This window comes from Apostichopus japonicus, chromosome 8 (assembly GCF_037975245.1).
Source record: "Apostichopus japonicus isolate 1M-3 chromosome 8, ASM3797524v1, whole genome shotgun sequence".
Classification (NCBI taxonomy): domain Eukaryota; kingdom Metazoa; phylum Echinodermata; class Holothuroidea; order Aspidochirotida; family Stichopodidae; genus Apostichopus; species Apostichopus japonicus.
In genome coordinates this window covers 19,502,221-19,520,677 of record NC_092568.1, presented here as the reverse complement: position 1 = coordinate 19,520,677, position 18,457 = coordinate 19,502,221, and the positions used below count along the sequence as shown (strand labels likewise).

Here is an 18,457-nt window from a genome sequence, read left to right as displayed (position 1 = left end):
CCTCTTTTTCCCCTCTTTTTCCCCTCTTTTTTCCTTTTTTCTTCTCTTTTTTTTCTCTCCTCTTTTTCTTACCCGGGGGGCGCGCGCCCCCAACGCCCCCCCCGGATACGCACCTGTATTTGCTAGTTAGAAAGTCAATTCGTTTGTTCTTTATTATAGAAACAATATGAGAAACAATATATGACACAAAAACAATAAACATATATTTAAAATTTGCATTTTATATAAATATTCAACATTTCAAAACATTTTTTGTTTAAACTTAATAAAGACTATACAAAGGAAGGCAACAAGATGCAAAATTTAAATATTTGGCTATTTACATTAAAGACGAGAAAAGAGGAAATACATGCAAAATCAGACCTTTGCATGGAGAAATCTTTTTTTATTTTTTTATTAAATTACATTTAAATGTTTCTCTTTGTGGTAGTGACGTTTACGATTGGAGGTCAATTAGTTAAGTTCGCATATTCTATAAACGCGCTATAGCCAATGTTAATTTCTCCGTTCTGGTCTGATGGCGTTTTATTTTATTTGTAAACCTTATACATAAGTTAATATATTATATGGTTTTGATTGACAGAAGTATAGTGCTTTTGAAGTACAGAAGCAGGTCTATATGTTTAGGTAGTTGCGGTTGACGGTGGAGTGCACATAGAACCACCCATCTTGTAACCAAGCCAGAAGCACCGAGCGATAACCGGTTTAAGGCGGTTCATAGAACCTGGGCACCGGGCCAAAGCCCAAGGGTTTGGTCCGAAATTGTTTGAGCCCGACGGATCCCCACGGCCAGTTTTATGTTTGCATGAATACTTGGATGAGTATGAACATAGCTATGCCTTAGTATGTTTATTTCAATAACAACAGGTTTTTGTTGACAAAAGTTTACTGCCAAGTGCAGTACCAGATCTAACAGGGTGCCTCTTCTCTAATAAAAAATTCATAGCTTTGCGTTAAGTGAAGTTTAGAGGGGGAGGGGTAAGGTTAACCACCCTAGCTCTTGCTGTTGAACCGTGACCCCTGAAACCATGCCCCTTACGTCACTAAACAAAAGGCAGCACACATTAATACAGCTTTCCGAGTGGATATTTGTTTAAAAATTTAGAACTTACAGTCACGTTACGCGTTTGCATAATTATGATAGCCGTGAGCTTACTTCACACGATTATCACATTTTTTAATATAAGTCAAATATTAACAGCTTAAATGAAGAAACAGATATATAATATCATGATTTATTTTTACAACTTGTAAAACTCTTTCACCTAAAACACCGAGGATCAATTCTTTTTTTATACGCTTTATGAGATTTTGATAACAGACTACGCCCCACCCCCCCCCCCGGCCACCACCAGCCTCACCATGGCAACGATGAACTAACATGAGCGGGTACGTATCGGTATCCCTACGTACCCCGCCCCCTGGCCCTCCCGGGCCACCACTAGCCTCACCATGGCAACGAATTGTGTTTAATCCTCTTCGCTACCAAGCACAAACAAGGAGTATATTTCACATATGAGTAAACCTATAAGGATATTTTCAAATTACTGACTGTACTTAGTTGAGGCATATAAAGCATATAAGATTATGTTTGTACGACAATGGCACACTAGGACAATTAAGTTCCCAAAGCAACGTAAAATGACTATACTAAAACTCTACGACAAATTCATGCCTTTACAGATTAAGAAAGAAAAGAAAAAGAAACATGTTGCTTTCTCTTTTTCATGCAAATTGTAAAAACGCCCTCTATTATTATCAATTTGTTACACCCCCCCTCCGCACTGATTTGGATCTACTTTCTTTGAGCATAAATAATAGTTTGTTGTTAATGAAAGTGGTGTATGAAAAAAACACGAACAACAGTTTGCATCTTAGTGACTAGAATCTTGTATTTCAAACTATAAGACCGCTTTTTCTATTCAATCTAACCATTAATACCATCATTGTCACGGTTTTTCTTTCTTTTTCCTTTTTCGTCCGTTTTTTCTTAATGATTTTTCGTGATATTCTTTCCTTTGGTTGTACTATAAATAATAGAATTATTACGATATTTTGTAGTTGAATATGTAATTCCTCCTTCAATTTTATATTCAAAGCTAACTGGATCCACTCTACCAACAAAACCACCTTTATCATTTTCATCTTTCTTGTACGTTCACTCTTGATTCATATGACAATTATTTGCAGGTTGGAAGGGGGTAAGGGGGGAGGGGGGGGTGATCTGAATCTGGAAATTTGCAATCTATAATAAAGCGAGTGATGTAAAAAGAAGATTAAAACGTAATCGTACTAATCGTACTAGACGGTTTCAACAATCAAAATTAATATGTGAATAGCCATTCATGATGCTATTTGTTTCTGACAAAAAATGTATATGAATATAGATATATATTACTTCTTTTTGCCCAAAATTTGTCAATTTTTGAGTCTCCGTCATTATAATTCGAAAACTTCAGCACCTCTTGCTTATAATGTAATAGGTAAACGGATGTTGCAAACGATATTTTATCGTTATTTTACCAATATCTACTATATAAACGTCTTTTCTCTTTGTTCACTGTTTAAGATAAATATGTGGCAAAGAATCAACCAATAGCAAACATTGTTTGTGAAACTCCTCGTTGTCATCAAAATTAGCTTTACGAGATGAGTAGGCTCAATACATAATTGATTCTTTCATTTTAACTCAACCGCAGCATAAAACTGTAATAATCATCTATTTAATTTCATAGTTAATATTTATTAATTTACAACTTTATTTAGAAAAATTCTGTTATTTCCATCATTGTTTCTTTTAAGCACATTTATAGTATGTACAACTCTCTTTATAAGGATCAATCAACTAAAAATATGTTTCTTTTTTCTTATTATAAGTTACAAAATGATGATATGATATGGCATTATTTTACGACCTGGCATTACTTTTAATTACCTTCAATGAGACCTAGAAATTAACTTCATATGTTCCAATCACACCCCCCCCCCCCCCTTCTCATCCCTCTTATGGAGTAAAAAGTGTAACTTTTTCATCCCGATGTCCAATGTCACATGACTTCACACACCACACATCCATCCATGCATGTGTCCCCTTGCAATTATTGACTCTTGCACCCTGCAGCTATATAAATTATTCTTGGTGCCTTTTCTATCAACTATATTTATTTTGTCATGATTCCTCCCCTTCAGTCTAACAGACTAAAGAAATATCACGTGTTAGTTGCCTTCGGTAACATTACATAAAGTTTTATTTCACTGCACTAGGAGAGAGAGGGTGTGTGGGAGGGAGAAGAAGGGTAGGGTGGCTTAAAGTACAGGTCACATCCACCACTATCCAAGCCTCTTCGTGTCTAACTTCAGTCTTGGTAGGTAAGCGACCAACGTTGTTTCTCTGTCAGTAGAAAACAGCGACAGATTTCGTCCTTGTTAAAACAGCAGGTTATGTTGCTTTTGTGATAAAATATGTAATGCCTGAAATTTGAAAAAAATAAAAGATAAACTTTGTTAATTTTACCAGCTTAAAAAGCTATATAAAACTGAAAAACTTAAAAGGGAACATAAACAATGAAATTGCACATTAACATAATGACAAAAACATGGGAATACATGAAAAACAAAGGGATTGACATAAAAAAACGGATATTAAATGAATGTTTTACTGACCTCTATAAGCATTTGTAGTCCAAATCGGAAAAGAATACCATTTGTTGCGAGAAACAGAACAGTCCAACTTGACCACCCTGTAGAGTGTCATCGTAGATAAGTCCTGAATCTACTATTTTCCTACTACCATCACTCATTGTTACTCTGTAAAAAAAGAAGACAAAGGAAAAAAGAATAGATCATTGTTAAAACAAAAAAGTACCATTGTTATTCTTATTATTGTTATTCAAAGCACATTGAATGATAAATCTGGAGTTGTCTTTAAAACTGATATAGTGAAATCAAATGAAAACCGAATGAACCTTCTTTCCCCAAAGACAACTAAGAAAAAAATTCACAATTATATTATTATAATTATTATTATTAATCAAAATTTCACGAATTCGTTCTTGTTTTCTTCTCGTTTTTGTTCTAATAAATAATCAGGTATTTCAAAATAATGGTCACTCTTATTATTACTCCAACAAACATTTTCCCTGTCACGTTCAACACATTGGCCCCTCCCCCTCCCCCACCCCGTCCGAGACATTGACTAGTCCAATTTAACCGATCTCATTGTCGGCCGCTCTGAAACCAACAGGAAAGTATACCTTTGAAAAGGCGTTTAACAATTACTGATGGATTGTGACTGCACGAAAATTAAATCGTAAAAGAGAAAAAAACTGCAGCAGTTTGCGAGACTTAATTATTACAGTTTTATACCTTACCTAATTGTTCCCTCTGGAACTCTATGTTGTACCTGCCATCTGTAGGCTTTGAAAGGGCTCCATCCAATTTCTTTTTGATCCCGCCAGAGTAACGTGACCTGATGGAATGAAGAATTGATATCAAGAAATTAATTAATTTTCTGATTTATTAAATTTATTAATCACATTCTGCAAAGAACTAAAAACTCATAATATTCTTTCCCCTCCTTACAAATGTCTAAAAAAAATTGTGATAAGAAAGTCGTTGGTGAAATTCAAACGTAAACGTTTCAGAAATGATTTAGCATTGCAACATTATTTTCGAAGCAAAACAAAACCAGAATGCAAAATGCATTGAGGTTTCGATGACTTCATTGCACTAGACTTCTGCTTGTTAGTATAACCAAAACTAGCTGTTACAATAACACTATGGTATGATAACACAGGTCAGTCTACTGTACGTGGCTATACACACTTCCATCAAAGACAATAGGGGGCTTGTACTGAATCCACACAACAAGTATTACAAAACCAAACCAAACCTTGATCTCTAATAACTTCGCACATTAAGGTTGCAGAGGAGAAAATAAATAGAGGGGTTTAGTGATGACACACAACTTGTAGGCCTCCTGTTCATGTATGTTGTCACAACTATAATCTATACTCACTTCATCCTCTGTATCGCCCGTGTGCCACAGCGCATTCCTCAAGTATGAACCGGGTCCTGTCGTGGAATTAACCAACTGCAGACGGGAAGAAAGACAAACAGCGGTTAAACATGATACTAAGGGTGCACAGAGCGGGCTATCTGTACCGAATTGTGCGGTGAAGCCTCCTCCAAACCTACGACACCATGCACTTTCTTTTCCCCCATCAATCAAATCTAGAGATACTACTAAAATATCAGTGTATGCTACATACAATGTACAACTGCACCCTCTCCCCACTATGTAATCTCAAAACAACAGTTTTAACCAGCTCAAAATCCGCAAGTACTTAAACCACCGTAAATTGTCTCACCAATGCACCAAATGTAAGACGAAACTAAAACAATTTAAGTAGCTAAATAACTTTATGGAGGGGGGGGGGGGGGGGTTGGGCTGTTATTGGAACCCCTCCTCCGCCCTTTACTGCCTTCCCCTTATCCCCTTATATCGTTAGGCCACTAGCTTTTGAAGAGATATAAAAGTTTGGGAAGTGTGGGCGAGTAAAGTAACCAATCGTAGAAGGAATCTGGACGTTACGACTGAACTTGAAAAGAGCAAAACAAGCTTTAGTGTCTTGAACTGGATTAGAACTAGTGACAAGTCAGTTTTCCGTTGTCTATTTTAACCGATCTCGAAGCACTCGCCCTTCCCCCTTTTCCTTCTCCTTGCCCCCCTCCCCTCCCCTCCGTAAGTTACCGTACTGTAATGTATTATCTATACATGTGTTCGATGGTAGACTATACCTTGAGTTGAAGACCAGCTTTAGCCATGGCTTGAGATGGATCTGTTATCCAATACATCTGCGATATCTGTTTCCACATCAAGACATAAAAACGGTGATTGGATTGATATCCGAACACGAACCCGGCGTAATCATCGTCCTGAGCAGTGTTGACGTAGAATGTACCACTGAACTGTACAGAGTCGAAACTGTCGTAACCTGTTCGTGGTTAAAAAAAAAAAATTAAGAATAATCATAATCATAATTCAAACTAGCCAGTGATTCTAAGTCGCGTATTGACAATACGTAACCACTTTTTAATAGAATATATTATGATGACGATAACAAACAGATGACACTGTCGATGACGGTGATGATGACGATGAAGACGATGACGATGAAAAAATGATGATAAAGTATTTTGTGTTTAGCCTCGAGTCTCCTGAAATTTTCTTCCACCTGCAACGTCTAAACACTTCTATGACTCAAAAGAGACTTGAAATTAATTTAAGACATCTCCTGTTATTATGATACGAATACTTTCTTAATAGAGCATACACCTCATCATCTTAAAACTAGAAACAATACAAAGACTTCCTTAGTGATTGGTTTCCTATACTTTCAGCCAGTTGGGACAATTTCCTAATGCTAATACCTCTCTAAACTGTAGTCCAATATCATGCTCTCACAGCACTGGTATTATCGGTACAAACAGTTCCTAACCTTGATCTGATAGAAAACATGATATTCGTATACTGCTCGTACTGACAAAGCCAGTGCTCTGAAGCGGGAAATCACATTACAGTATAAAAAATGTCCCAACTGGGTGATACTTTGATATATCTGATGTATATTCATATTCTTGCTCATAAATATTCATGTTTTATCATCGTTTTCTATGGCACACACACATACCCGTTGCCATTCCCGGATCAGAATTCCTGGTCTGTACAAGTTCCATGCCGTTGTTCCTGACGATCCAGTGAGGATCATATTGCTCTGTACCCAATGGATCAAGGATGGTGGTCCTGAAATGAGAGAGATCTGTTCTCCAGATATCGACGTTTGCTGGGCATGCGTCGTTTGGATCGGGTACGCCGTCACCGTCAAAATCGTACTCACACGCGTCACCTTTGCCATTCACTGAAAGCACACAAAAAGAAGGAAAATATTAAAAATATGGATAAATCAGGTATCAATGAAGGACCAATTGTGCGGCCATCTCCAACCTGCTCCCATGTATTTACCTTCTGCCCTCCGAAAGGAACATGGAAATGGTTACAGAAAATTTCAATATACAACGGGTTATTTATAAAGAGAGGCTACCCCCCTCCCCCCCAAGCTGATATAAGTTACCAGCCATTAACATCAGAAGTTAATCCCCCCCCCCACCTTGTTCTGTCCATTACAACTTACCGTTGGTGTCATTTTGGTCTGGGTTGAATACTAATCGACAGTTATCATCGATATCTAAGATACCATCATTGTCATCATCATTGTCACACGCGTCACCTAAACAATAAAAAGAAAAGAACAATAGATACATTATATTAAGAACAAAGAAAATGAACAATAGAAAATATAATATAAAAGCAAGCAACAGATTAGTTCCTTATCGTATTTCTTAGATACGTCGTTCGATATTGTTTCAACCAAGAATTTAAATTCGTTCCAAAAGGAAACCCCATAATGATCTTTTCTATAGCCGATATTTATCTATGTTAACTTTCTTTGTGAGCCCGCTTTAAACAATGGTAAGATGGGAGCTTACAACATAGATATGAATAAATTTCCCAAATTATATGTTCTTCATTAGAGAACGGGGCATGCAGGGCATAAAGAAGGGTAACATTTTGTCGATATCTGGGTCAAAAATATGCCAAGATTAATAGATAGTCTTTGTCCTTCTCCAGTTTATTCCCTACCCCCATCCCTTAATCCTCTCTTTGTCCCTCCACTGTTTATCTCCTACCTCTCCTCTTCCTCTGTTGCTTTCTTCTCTCCATCCCTTGTCTATACTAATCCCCTTACATCCATCTCTTTGTTTTCACTGTCACTGTTACTGTTACTTGTCATTAAGCCTCCTGCTAGGATCGAAACGTCAGGCCAGCTTACTTTTACACAAGATTAATAGATGATTTATTTTCTCACCGATATTATCGTTATCCCTGTCCATCTGACTGCTATTGGGTTCGTAGGGACAATTATCTAGGTCATCCTGTTGACCGTCGCCATCTATGTCCCTGTTAGTGTCACATTCATCACCCACACCATCTGCATCAGAGTCGTACTAAGAAAGAAAAGACGAAACTGTTATATGTATTATAATTTCCATTGGAACAATTGACAATATTCTAGGCGACAAACATTGACATTTTTACTACTGAACAATCACTTATTGTTCTTTATCCTATTGTTTATGATGGTTGATATACAACAATCCCTCAATGGACAATGGGTCTTTTCTAGATGTTTTCTCTGTGTCTATCTGCATATTCTGTGTATCTGCATATTCTGTCTATTTGCCTATCGTGTGGTTACGCGAAAAATATAACATGTATTTCAATTAGCGGGGTTTGAAGGTGAAGTATCGCGCCGATGTTCCAGGAAAATGAATCTTATATGACATAGAGTACCTCTGCACTATGCACATGCCTGAGTCGGATGTGCATATTTGTTGTACACTGAGATCGCTACTTATAAGAAAAACAATATTGTTTTGTTGTCGTTGTTGTTGCTGTTGTTGTTTTTAGGTGGATTTGGGGTGGGGGGGGGGTGGAGAGACGGGTAGAGACTGTAAAATGCCTGTATGAACAAAATTGGTCACTGTTTGACTTTCTATGCATTTTGCTTGGGGTAGGGGAGGGGTGATACAGTTCCTCAAGTAAACAGTTCGCCTCTGTATTGTTTTTCTGTTCATTACCTGGTCTGGGTTAGCAATGGTTGGGCAGTTGTCACAGAGGTCACCAAGACCATCCTCATCCCAATCGATCTGATTCGCATTATCAACAAGAGGACAATTATCCTCTTCATTTATGAAACCTGTTGAAATTCAAAAAAAAAAAAATTAATTATAATTTCCATCAAATTTCTAATGTAGAATTTGTAGCATCAGTCGTTCATAAAAAAAATTTTCTTGTAAAGAACCACACCCACAGTCCCTTTACACAGAGACTGTACCCATGTGATCATGACGGCGTTACGTCATATGACGTATCACAAGCCCCTTCGGGAAGAAACTCGGTTAAAGGTTGGTGAGCGACAGATTGTGTACTGTGAAGAAAATTAGTGTATTGCGAAATGTGACGTCACTAGTTTGACGTTACAGAGCACATCAGACAACAAGTCCTGCATATAACACGAGAAGTTAAGCATGAAATAAAACTGTTAACTAACTGCACTGAATTCTCATTTAGCTTCATACGATATCCTTACACGTCGCCATTTAAACCAAATTGTCATACTATTGTATCCCTGACGAATTCCACACTGTGTCACATGTGACGTCACATGTGACGTCACATGTCTGTGACGTCATCTTACCGTCATCATCCATGTCCTCATCACAGGCATCTCCTTTGCCATCGCCGTCGATATCATCCTGGTTTCCATTCTCAATATTGTCACAGTTATCGCAGGCATTGCCAACCTTATCACCATCGCCGTCAAATTGTGACGGGTTGGAATGGAGTGGACAATTATCCTATAGATAAAGAAACAAAAGCGAAAGCGACTTGATGATGAATATTCATAAAACATAAATCAATAATATTGAGTTCACTAAAAACGAAAAGTATCAGCAGCCAATGAAATTTACGTATTCTGCTTACGACGAGGATATACAGGGGGTCTATCGTCACCTGTAATACATTAGTTTCGACTTTTATCAATGTAACTTAAGGTCCCACCACTTTTCCCAGTCTCGGCATTGATATGCAAATTCATGTTGAATCGGGGTGAAAAGTGATGCAAAACGAATCCTAATCGCTATAATTTACTCTCAAGTACTGCCTTGGTTCGTTTATGTCAACATTTAACACTAAGTTTGCCACAACAGTATATGCATGAAATACCAGATATGCCCAAATGATGCTAAAGAAAAACTGAGATATAAGTCTTTGCAATGTTGTGACCATTTTGTAAGCACATCTAGCATTGTATGTGTCACTTTATAGTCAGTCACTTTCAGCTGTCCCAATATCCTCTACGTTTGCTGGATGCTAGCGCCAACGAAAAAAAGCACCAGCGAGCAATGATGAAACAAATAATTAAATATCGCTTAGCTGAGCTGAGCTGAAGTATGAAACAGCCTATAAGTATGCTCCTGACCCAGCCTAACCAGAGAACGAGTTTCTGGTCTCATATTTGAAAGGTATTACGAATTGCATAGAGCCGTATATATAGGCGAATTTAACCAATATACAGAAAAACACCACCACCAACAACGTCTTAATGAACAGGCGATGTGTGAGCGAGTTAATTGCTAATAATATGATATTACGCCACATTATTGGCATGAACCCAAGCACGCACACGCATACCTACACACTGCATAGAGGCAAACATATAAGAAGACCCACCAGTAACGAGATTTACAAAGATGTTGACGCCTGACTACAAGCAAAGCCTTTTTATGAATATGAATCAGAATGGAGTCTAAACAAACCACAACACCAATCTATACCTGTAACAGATTCCCAAAAAAAGATCTTCTCAAAGCAAAATTTTATAGATGAAAATTTCCCATTACTATAGTAGTCTCGAAAATAGTGTGAATGATTTCCTTGAGTAAAATGAATGGAAGACTGCCCCATCAATTCAACAGCTGAACAAATGGCTTTCACTATTACAAGAATTAAATACACAGAACTTATAAGTTCCACAAATCTTCCTAATTCATTTCTCGTGTGTGTGTATGTGGGGGGGGGGCGTATGTAGGGGAGGGGGCGAGGAACCTCGAGGGAATGACATAGCTAAGTTATTCGAGTTATTCCTCCCTTTTTGTGGCGGAAGGCCATTCTCCAGCCATGACCCGTTGATGTATAACAATTTCTCGGATGTAATCGGATACTCTAACGTGTCGTGCAACTAATTAGTCATATGTTCATTTCTTCTTTTCAGAGGAAAAGATATTGTGACTAATTAGACGATTTGATATAACCAACGAAAGTTAGGGAAATGGTTGACATCGTATCTCAAATTTCATTAACTATAGGATTGATTTTATTTTAGGGATGAGAGAGAATAAAGAGAAAAGAAAAACCCTTTATTTTCGGCATTGTTTTAGATGACAAAATCAGCGGTCTGGTGAAACATAAAAAAGTCATGTACTGCGTTAACTCTCCAGCATTTTCTAGTCACTGGATCATGTTACATTCTCACTTCCTTTAACTTCAAATCATTCGACACTCGTAAATCGACTAATAGGTATTAAATAGCTGTTTTGTCTTGATTCTTTGGTTGTCACACAATTCGGTACTAAAATTCATCTTTATGATTCCGTTTTAACAGCCTAATTCATTCTGGTGCCATTTTTGGAAGACTAAAAGTTAAACAGAGGTTTCATCTCTCTAAGGGTTGAATGATGATATCTGAAATCTGTGACAAGTTCAATATTCAAAATAAAATGCATGATTTACTTTACTGCGAATTGTTGTCATAATAACTGCAGAAGAATGTTTACAACCAGATAAAGAGTACACTTGACGTGTACAAAATACCAATTCCAAGCTAAAAGAGCCTTTGGCAATGGTTTCCATGATTACCCCATTCATTCAAGTTTATTATTATTTTGACAATCAAACTTCGACTCAATAAAAAGCAAGAACGAGCAACAAGGAAACATGAAAACAGTGGAACACACAGTATTCTTAACACTCTTTGGGGGGGGGGGGGAGGGGGTAGGTGGTGGGAGCTAGGGATAGGCTAAGTGGAAACAACCTAACACACTTTAGGTATGTATATATTAGGTGCATATATGGTATAGTGCGTGCTGTGATATACTGACGTCATACACCTTGGTGCAGCCAGTGTTGAAAACCTTACTGCACGTACTCTTTGTGACTGCACGTTAGTTAAAAAAAAACTCCAATATAAACTGACTGTCGTACTGTTAGAACATGAAAACTTCTAATACTCCCATGGTTATAGCGGAAACCACCTGCGCATGGACTTACGGAGGTGACTGAGTGTTAGGACTAAAGTGAACTAAAATATATACAGAGACAGATAGATATACATATGAAGACGAAACAGAAATCAGATGTTGCAAAACGGAAAAAGTAAAATCTAAAAACATAAAATGGCTTTATGTCTGTTAACGAAAAGGTGTATAAATTACTTTGCAGCAAAATGAAAAACTAATTATAACACACATTCTAAGGCCAGGCTAAGTTGTATTGTTTTTCAACAGAGAGAGAGGGAGAGAAACACGATGACACGATAATAAGCATTATATCGCTTAATGTGTCCTATGACAACGTGAAATAATAACGTCTCCTTGGAGACTAAAGGCAACATTAGCTTTTGCTGTAATGCATTGGTTTCTACGCTTTTTATATCGCTTAAAAATTGTTAGTATTTTCTTGTTAATCGCTACCTCTCAATATATATTACATAGGCTATATTTAAAATTAATATTGGTGTATAGATATGCAGTGCCACCGAGCAGGGACAAAGGGCATCAACTAGTGATGGGGCACACAAGTGTGGGAGTGGGTGTATGGGGGGGGGGGCTTAGTATTCAGTTCAGGTGGATCCTCTTTTCTTTGGAAAGTCTATGATTTTTCGATGAAGCGGCTGTTGAAATCGACTGGACACTATAGGCAAATGCAACTTTACTTTTCACTTTTCTTTCGCCCGCTACCTTGTAGAGCCCCGAGATCTCCCGGCTTATTGGGCTATATGCTAGCAGAATACTTTACCTCATTAAGCGACAGAAATGTAGCAATATATATATATATATATATATATATATTTATATATGTATATATATATATATACGGTATATATATGTATATATATATATATATGTGTGTATATATATATATACATATATATATATACCGTATATATATATATATACATATATAAATATATATATACATATATAAATATATATATATATATACCGTATATATATATATATACATATATAAATATATATATATATATATACCGTATATATATACATATATATATATACCGTATATATATATATATATACATATATAAATATATATATACATATATAAATATATATATATATATACCGTATATATATATATACATATATAAATATATATATATATATATACCGTATATATATATATTAATGTAATATATAGTAATGTAGTAATGTAATTGTTTACAATAAGCTTTAATAAAATACGGATATATGCATGCTAATACAGGCCAAACAAATATAATAAAAGGAATACAATACGTTCTTTGACAGATGAAAAAGCTTGAAATACAAAGAACAGTGATAATCTTTTCTTCATTTTTTTCTCCCTTTTTCGATTCCACCCCCCCCCCCCCTCCTCTTTTTATTTCCATTTGTCAATAGCACGGCTTTATTTGTCAAAAAAGATTTTTGTTTTAAAAAATGCATTGTATTTCTTTCATTTATAATATAAGAGAGGTGTTAATTCGAGGTTACTACATAAGCGCAAGCATTCCCTAAAATATTCACTTACTGGTCCATTTGGATACTAGAATGGTTAACGCGAGAAAATGAAGAAAAAAGAAGGAATGCAAAAATGTTGTTAAATATTTTCAAGAAATGTTCAAAAATTTAGAAAGTATGAGAGAAATAGATAAAAGAAAATTAGGTCAGAATTAAACATGGGACATCGTGCATATAAGAAAAAAATATGTATGTTCCGACCAGGATAAACCAACCACGGAAGGTAACATGATTCGGAGAAAGGCAACCTCTTAGTCTCGTTTTAAATACAACTTTTTTCCAACATAAATTGTCACAAGATATGGATCATATACTTCTTTACAAGCAACTCTGAAAATGTAAACGAATTTTTCTTCGACCAACGTCCAGCCACTATCTGATATTTCTAAAATTTTAGCTTTTTACTTTAAAACAATCTGTTTGTCTCCTAAGTATCTGGTAACTTTGTGATGCAACAAAACGTTCGTGCCATAACGGTGACCATTTGAGGGTGAACTTCTGCCCATGCATGTAGCCTATACATTCCGCTAAATTATATCTAAGATTATAATGGAGATATTAATACAATTTGTCAGAAATGAAATTAAAACGATGTTTCACAAGCAGTTATAATTCATAGTGGAAAGCCTTTGTTTTCTACTCTCGTTTCTCTAGAAACTCTTTTTCTTTACATAAAAGCATTGCTTTATTGGGCATCCGAAATTATGACACTTAATGTCTTCGGCAGGAATTAAAGTCATAATATGTGTTCCATACTACAGCAAATGTTTCTTTGTTATTTTACATGTATACATGTATACATGTGCTAACTAACGTTCTAGACTTTCTATAGATGACTAGAGAGTAGCCAAGCACAGAATAGAAAACAATCAATAAGAAATAAGTAAATTTATTAAAAATTCATCCATTATAATATGAGGGATTTATCCATAATGGCGTCATGGCGTAACGCTCTGATTATCACCCCTTTCTACCCCACCCAAGCCCCCCCCCCCATCCTCCCACTCGTCCTGTCACCGCACATCGTTGATGTTATAAAAATGCAAATTTGTAAACAATGACACATGCAATTCCATGCCAGTGTGCATACATTTTATTTCATGCAATGTAAAATGCATCAATCATTCATTAAAATCGGTCGGGTTTTTTTTATATTTGGAACAAGATGCGTGCTGGGACATGCAACTTATATTACTGCTTTTCTCTTATACTTGCTTGCAAAAACATTTCAGGAAATTTTGTTACGTGATATAAGTTGTCAAAGTGAAGAAGGTAATGAGGGGGGGGGGGGTGAGGTGGGGAGGGGGGCACGTTTAATTAATCCCACGATCTCCCACATTGCGTTTTCTAATTTTGGGTGATTATCTCATAGATCAAGTTATAGATTACGTGTCATTAATCACTACTTCAACGGGGGGGGGGGGGAGGGGGGAGATATCTATAGAAGTATTTTTTTTTTCATTTTTGGATAAAATATTGATATTTTTCTCCTGTCCAAGGAATTGTTTTTATATTAGTTGAGTTATTGTTCAATTAAGTTTCTGAAAATACCAGAATTTTAATAAAGATTTAGATTCTGATATAGACCTCAATGTGAAATCCAATTTACATATGTCATGCCTGGGTGAGAATTTAGCCGCGCCAACTCCCCCCAAAATTAGGCCAGTCATAAATTGTTCGGTATATTCGAATTATAATTTGAAATTATCTTTGATATTTTACTACTTGATTCACTGTGACAACATAATTCTCCCAATTTTCAATCTTCCTTTTTTATTAGATTAATTAATTCCGTCAGTATATGTTCATTATGGCAAAAGACAAAAGGCATGTTATGCGTCAGTCACGCATGCGCATTAGCTGCGTAACATAATTATGTAGGCAATGTGCGTAGTTTTTATAATGTTTTATCTGTACTATAACTCTTATAGCGCATTGTAACAAAATCATAGATGTTAGAATAGAACTTAACAAGTTAAATTATCGGCATCGATGAAATTATTCCTTACGCATAAGCACGTCGAATAAGTTTTGAGCGTATTGATCAAATATTTTTGCGGAACATATTTTGTGATACGCGTTCGTTCGTTAGTGCCCACTGTCACAATCTTTTATGACACCTGTTTTGTTTTTGTTGGTTTTCTTTTTAAAGTAATAGACATACAGCATAAAGCGAGGTGTCCATGGGGGGGGGGGGGGTGTCCATGGGGGTAGGGGAAATAGGTGGGTGGGGAAGGAGGAGGAGGAGTGTTCTTACCAGGCCATCAGAGATTCCGTCGTTATCATCGTCATTGTCACATGCATCTCCCAAACCGTCATTGTCGGTGTCCTCTTGTCCAGAATTGGGAATACTTGGGCAATTGTCCTAAGGAAAAAGAATAACGTTTAAAATATTTATAATTGTGTGATAAAACGAAAGGGGTTGTTGGATGGGGGAAGAGAAGGGAATGGAGAATAAGCGATGAATATTCAACAGATGTAAACAAACATGTCTGAGTTCAAATTTAGAATAATGTTCAAAAATAATGTTACTTCTAGTCTCCATGTAAATCAATCCGTCGACAATATCCAGCTCGTGTATAGTATGTTATAGTTCCTGAGGGGTGAGGGGATTAAGAGGAACACTTTGACAAACATTCTTACCCCTGTACAATGAATATGACCACCTCGATCTTGGCAAGGCATATCTTCATCTGGCCATCCGTCCAGGTCGCTGTCACCACCACAGATGAAACCATCGCCAGCGAAGCCAATAGTACACTGTAAAAAGACGATAAAATTGAATACATTTATCCAGTCAAATGATATATTATATCAAAACTACAATATTTCAAATGTTTGTATGCGAGATGCATTAAGAAGGCGTTTTGTGGGGAAAAGCAACAATGTGACTTGATTAAGGATGGTGATTCGCCCGTGACGTCAATAGTCGGTGAGTGTTTGGTGTTTTTATACCAGAATACTGTATATTGTTAACTCCATGTCGAAACGTGTGCAGGAGTGACATCACGAACTCTGAACATATCAAAACTATTTATATCGGAACAAATTCGATCCGCGCTTGATACCTTATAAACCATATTTCCTTAAACTGTCGAGTATAAACTATATACCTCAGACAGTGGTAATATTCATCCCTTAAATACAGCTTTAGCGTTTCCCTTGGTGAAGGATGTTGATTTCAGATTGCGTGATGTAAACCTCAGGTTAACATTTAATCTCTCATATTTTACTAGCAGTTTATAGTCTTACTCTGTCTGCATTGGAACTGAAATTCAGTCTCTTAACGAGATTTAATACCCCCTCGGTGGGACAGCCATTTGATTGACTTGTTATTCGGTCAGTCGATTCAATGAATAACGATGTTGATATCTTTACGGTGTTGGCAATGTTTGTAAACACGTATGGGGAGGAGGTTACAGTGAGGTTACTTCGATGTAATAAATATTATGACTGAGAAACTTTGTGACGCGAAGAAAAGAGTAGAAGAAGAAGAATAAATGCTTAACGATGAGACAAAAGGAGATAACATACAGAAGAATGTTCGAGACCCGTATCATGGTAAAGACATGTCAAACGGGAGATTAATATAGATGTTATAGGGACTGAATTATTAACTGAAAAAATGTTATCTGTCTTTCAAAAACGGCCACAATTTCGGTAACATAATATTACATTATTTGAGCGTTTCAAACTCTGGAAGATTTGAATGTAACTTCCGTGATATTCATATCTTTGTGTGTCCAACCTTCTTATCTTAAAATAGACCGGACAGCCTGAATTTTGGTATCGTCCATTAACCCTTAATTATGTTTTGTTTTTTTGTGCCAGCTTCATCTTTGAATCTTATTCATATCTGAATTCAACCATGCAATAATGTAATAAGAAAATGAAAAGGGAAAAATCATGGCCTCATTTGCATAGAAAGATCGGAAAGAAAATTGCTGTTCCTTTTGGAGTAAGAAGAAAACCACAACCACAAAATATATTGTTCTGTATAACTTGAATGGATTTGATAGGAAACGAATGATGTGGTGACGTCATTTTAACAATGCAATCCATCCAACTGTTTCTATAGCAACTTATTGAGTTTTGTCGATAAGTTTTTATCCCTAAAACTATGCAAAGCATAAGTCAAAAATAAGATTTGCTATTGATAACTCAAAATATACACATCCTCTCAGATTTTTCCCACCGAATGAAGTTTAATGAAAAGGAGAAATAAATGAACTACATTAGAACTAAAAATATTGCGTTGCCCGGGCACTCAACAGTTACAAAAAAAAAAATGTAAAAAATATAAAAAAACAAACATCGGAATTTTCCTTCATTATTTGAATGAAATGCTGACTAGTCAAGATGCCAGAAAGAAAAACATGATTTTTTTTATAGTTTTTGGTGGAATTATTCAAAGGATTGCAAATTGACCCAACATAAACACAAACAGATGCAGATCAAAAGAGAGACATCCTTGCATTTGTCATTCGAAATCAAACATTTAACTCTCTCTGTGACAAGACGAGAGAGGAAGGGAAGAACTTTGTTGACTTGTTAGCTTAATATCGTGTGAAGTATGTCCTTGTACGTCAGTTACATGTCATTTCCTCGCCGCCATCGATGGCTTTGTAAATGACACCTGTTCTACCTTGTCGTTTATATATCTCTTCCTGAGTGGGAACAAACTCCCCCACTGAGATATCAAAACTTTCATTACTTTTAATTCCCTCTTTTTTTTTCCTACTTGGGACGATTTGGATATAAAGAATATTTACAGGAGAATGGAGTGGAAAAAGTAATCATATACAACAAGCGTAGTTTCTTGAACCACCACTGGGGGAAAAGGTTAAGGATCCCCTTATGATTCAAAGTGGATCAATAAGTGCTGGCGATGGGGGTAATAAAAAAAATGGAGAAACATTTTACATGTTACATTCCATCAAATATACTAACGGTATGAAAATGAACCATGCACGTATAACAAGATTGACATAAA

The 18,457-nt window shown here is 36.3% G+C and overlaps 1 protein-coding gene across 2 annotated transcripts in view; it reads right to left on the bottom strand.

The window, feature by feature from the left end:
- Positions 1 to 201: 201 nt before the first annotated feature.
- The window catches only part of LOC139970937 (thrombospondin-1-like), a 66,790-nt gene continuing 48,534 nt past the window's right edge, over positions 202 to 18,457 (bottom strand). Inside the window, exons 14-26 of one of the 2 annotated variants that reach the window (XM_071977014.1) lie at positions 16,108 to 16,224; positions 15,722 to 15,829; positions 13,475 to 13,489; positions 9,321 to 9,480; positions 8,701 to 8,819; positions 7,929 to 8,067; positions 7,194 to 7,289; positions 6,693 to 6,920; positions 5,800 to 5,996; positions 5,018 to 5,092; positions 4,371 to 4,468; positions 3,664 to 3,807; positions 202 to 3,471 (exon numbers count right to left, since the gene is read on the bottom strand). In XM_071977014.1, coding sequence (XP_071833115.1) covers positions 3,666 to 3,807; positions 4,371 to 4,468; positions 5,018 to 5,092; positions 5,800 to 5,996; positions 6,693 to 6,920; positions 7,194 to 7,289; positions 7,929 to 8,067; positions 8,701 to 8,819; positions 9,321 to 9,480; positions 13,475 to 13,489; positions 15,722 to 15,829; positions 16,108 to 16,224 — 1,494 coding nt within the window. In that variant the 3' untranslated portion in view covers positions 202 to 3,471; positions 3,664 to 3,665. The remainder of the gene's footprint in view (positions 3,472 to 3,663; positions 3,808 to 4,370; positions 4,469 to 5,017; positions 5,093 to 5,799; positions 5,997 to 6,692; positions 6,921 to 7,193; positions 7,290 to 7,928; positions 8,068 to 8,700; positions 8,820 to 9,320; positions 9,481 to 13,474; positions 13,490 to 15,721; positions 15,830 to 16,107; positions 16,225 to 18,457) is intronic. The other variant, XM_071977015.1, reaches the window with a different exon arrangement.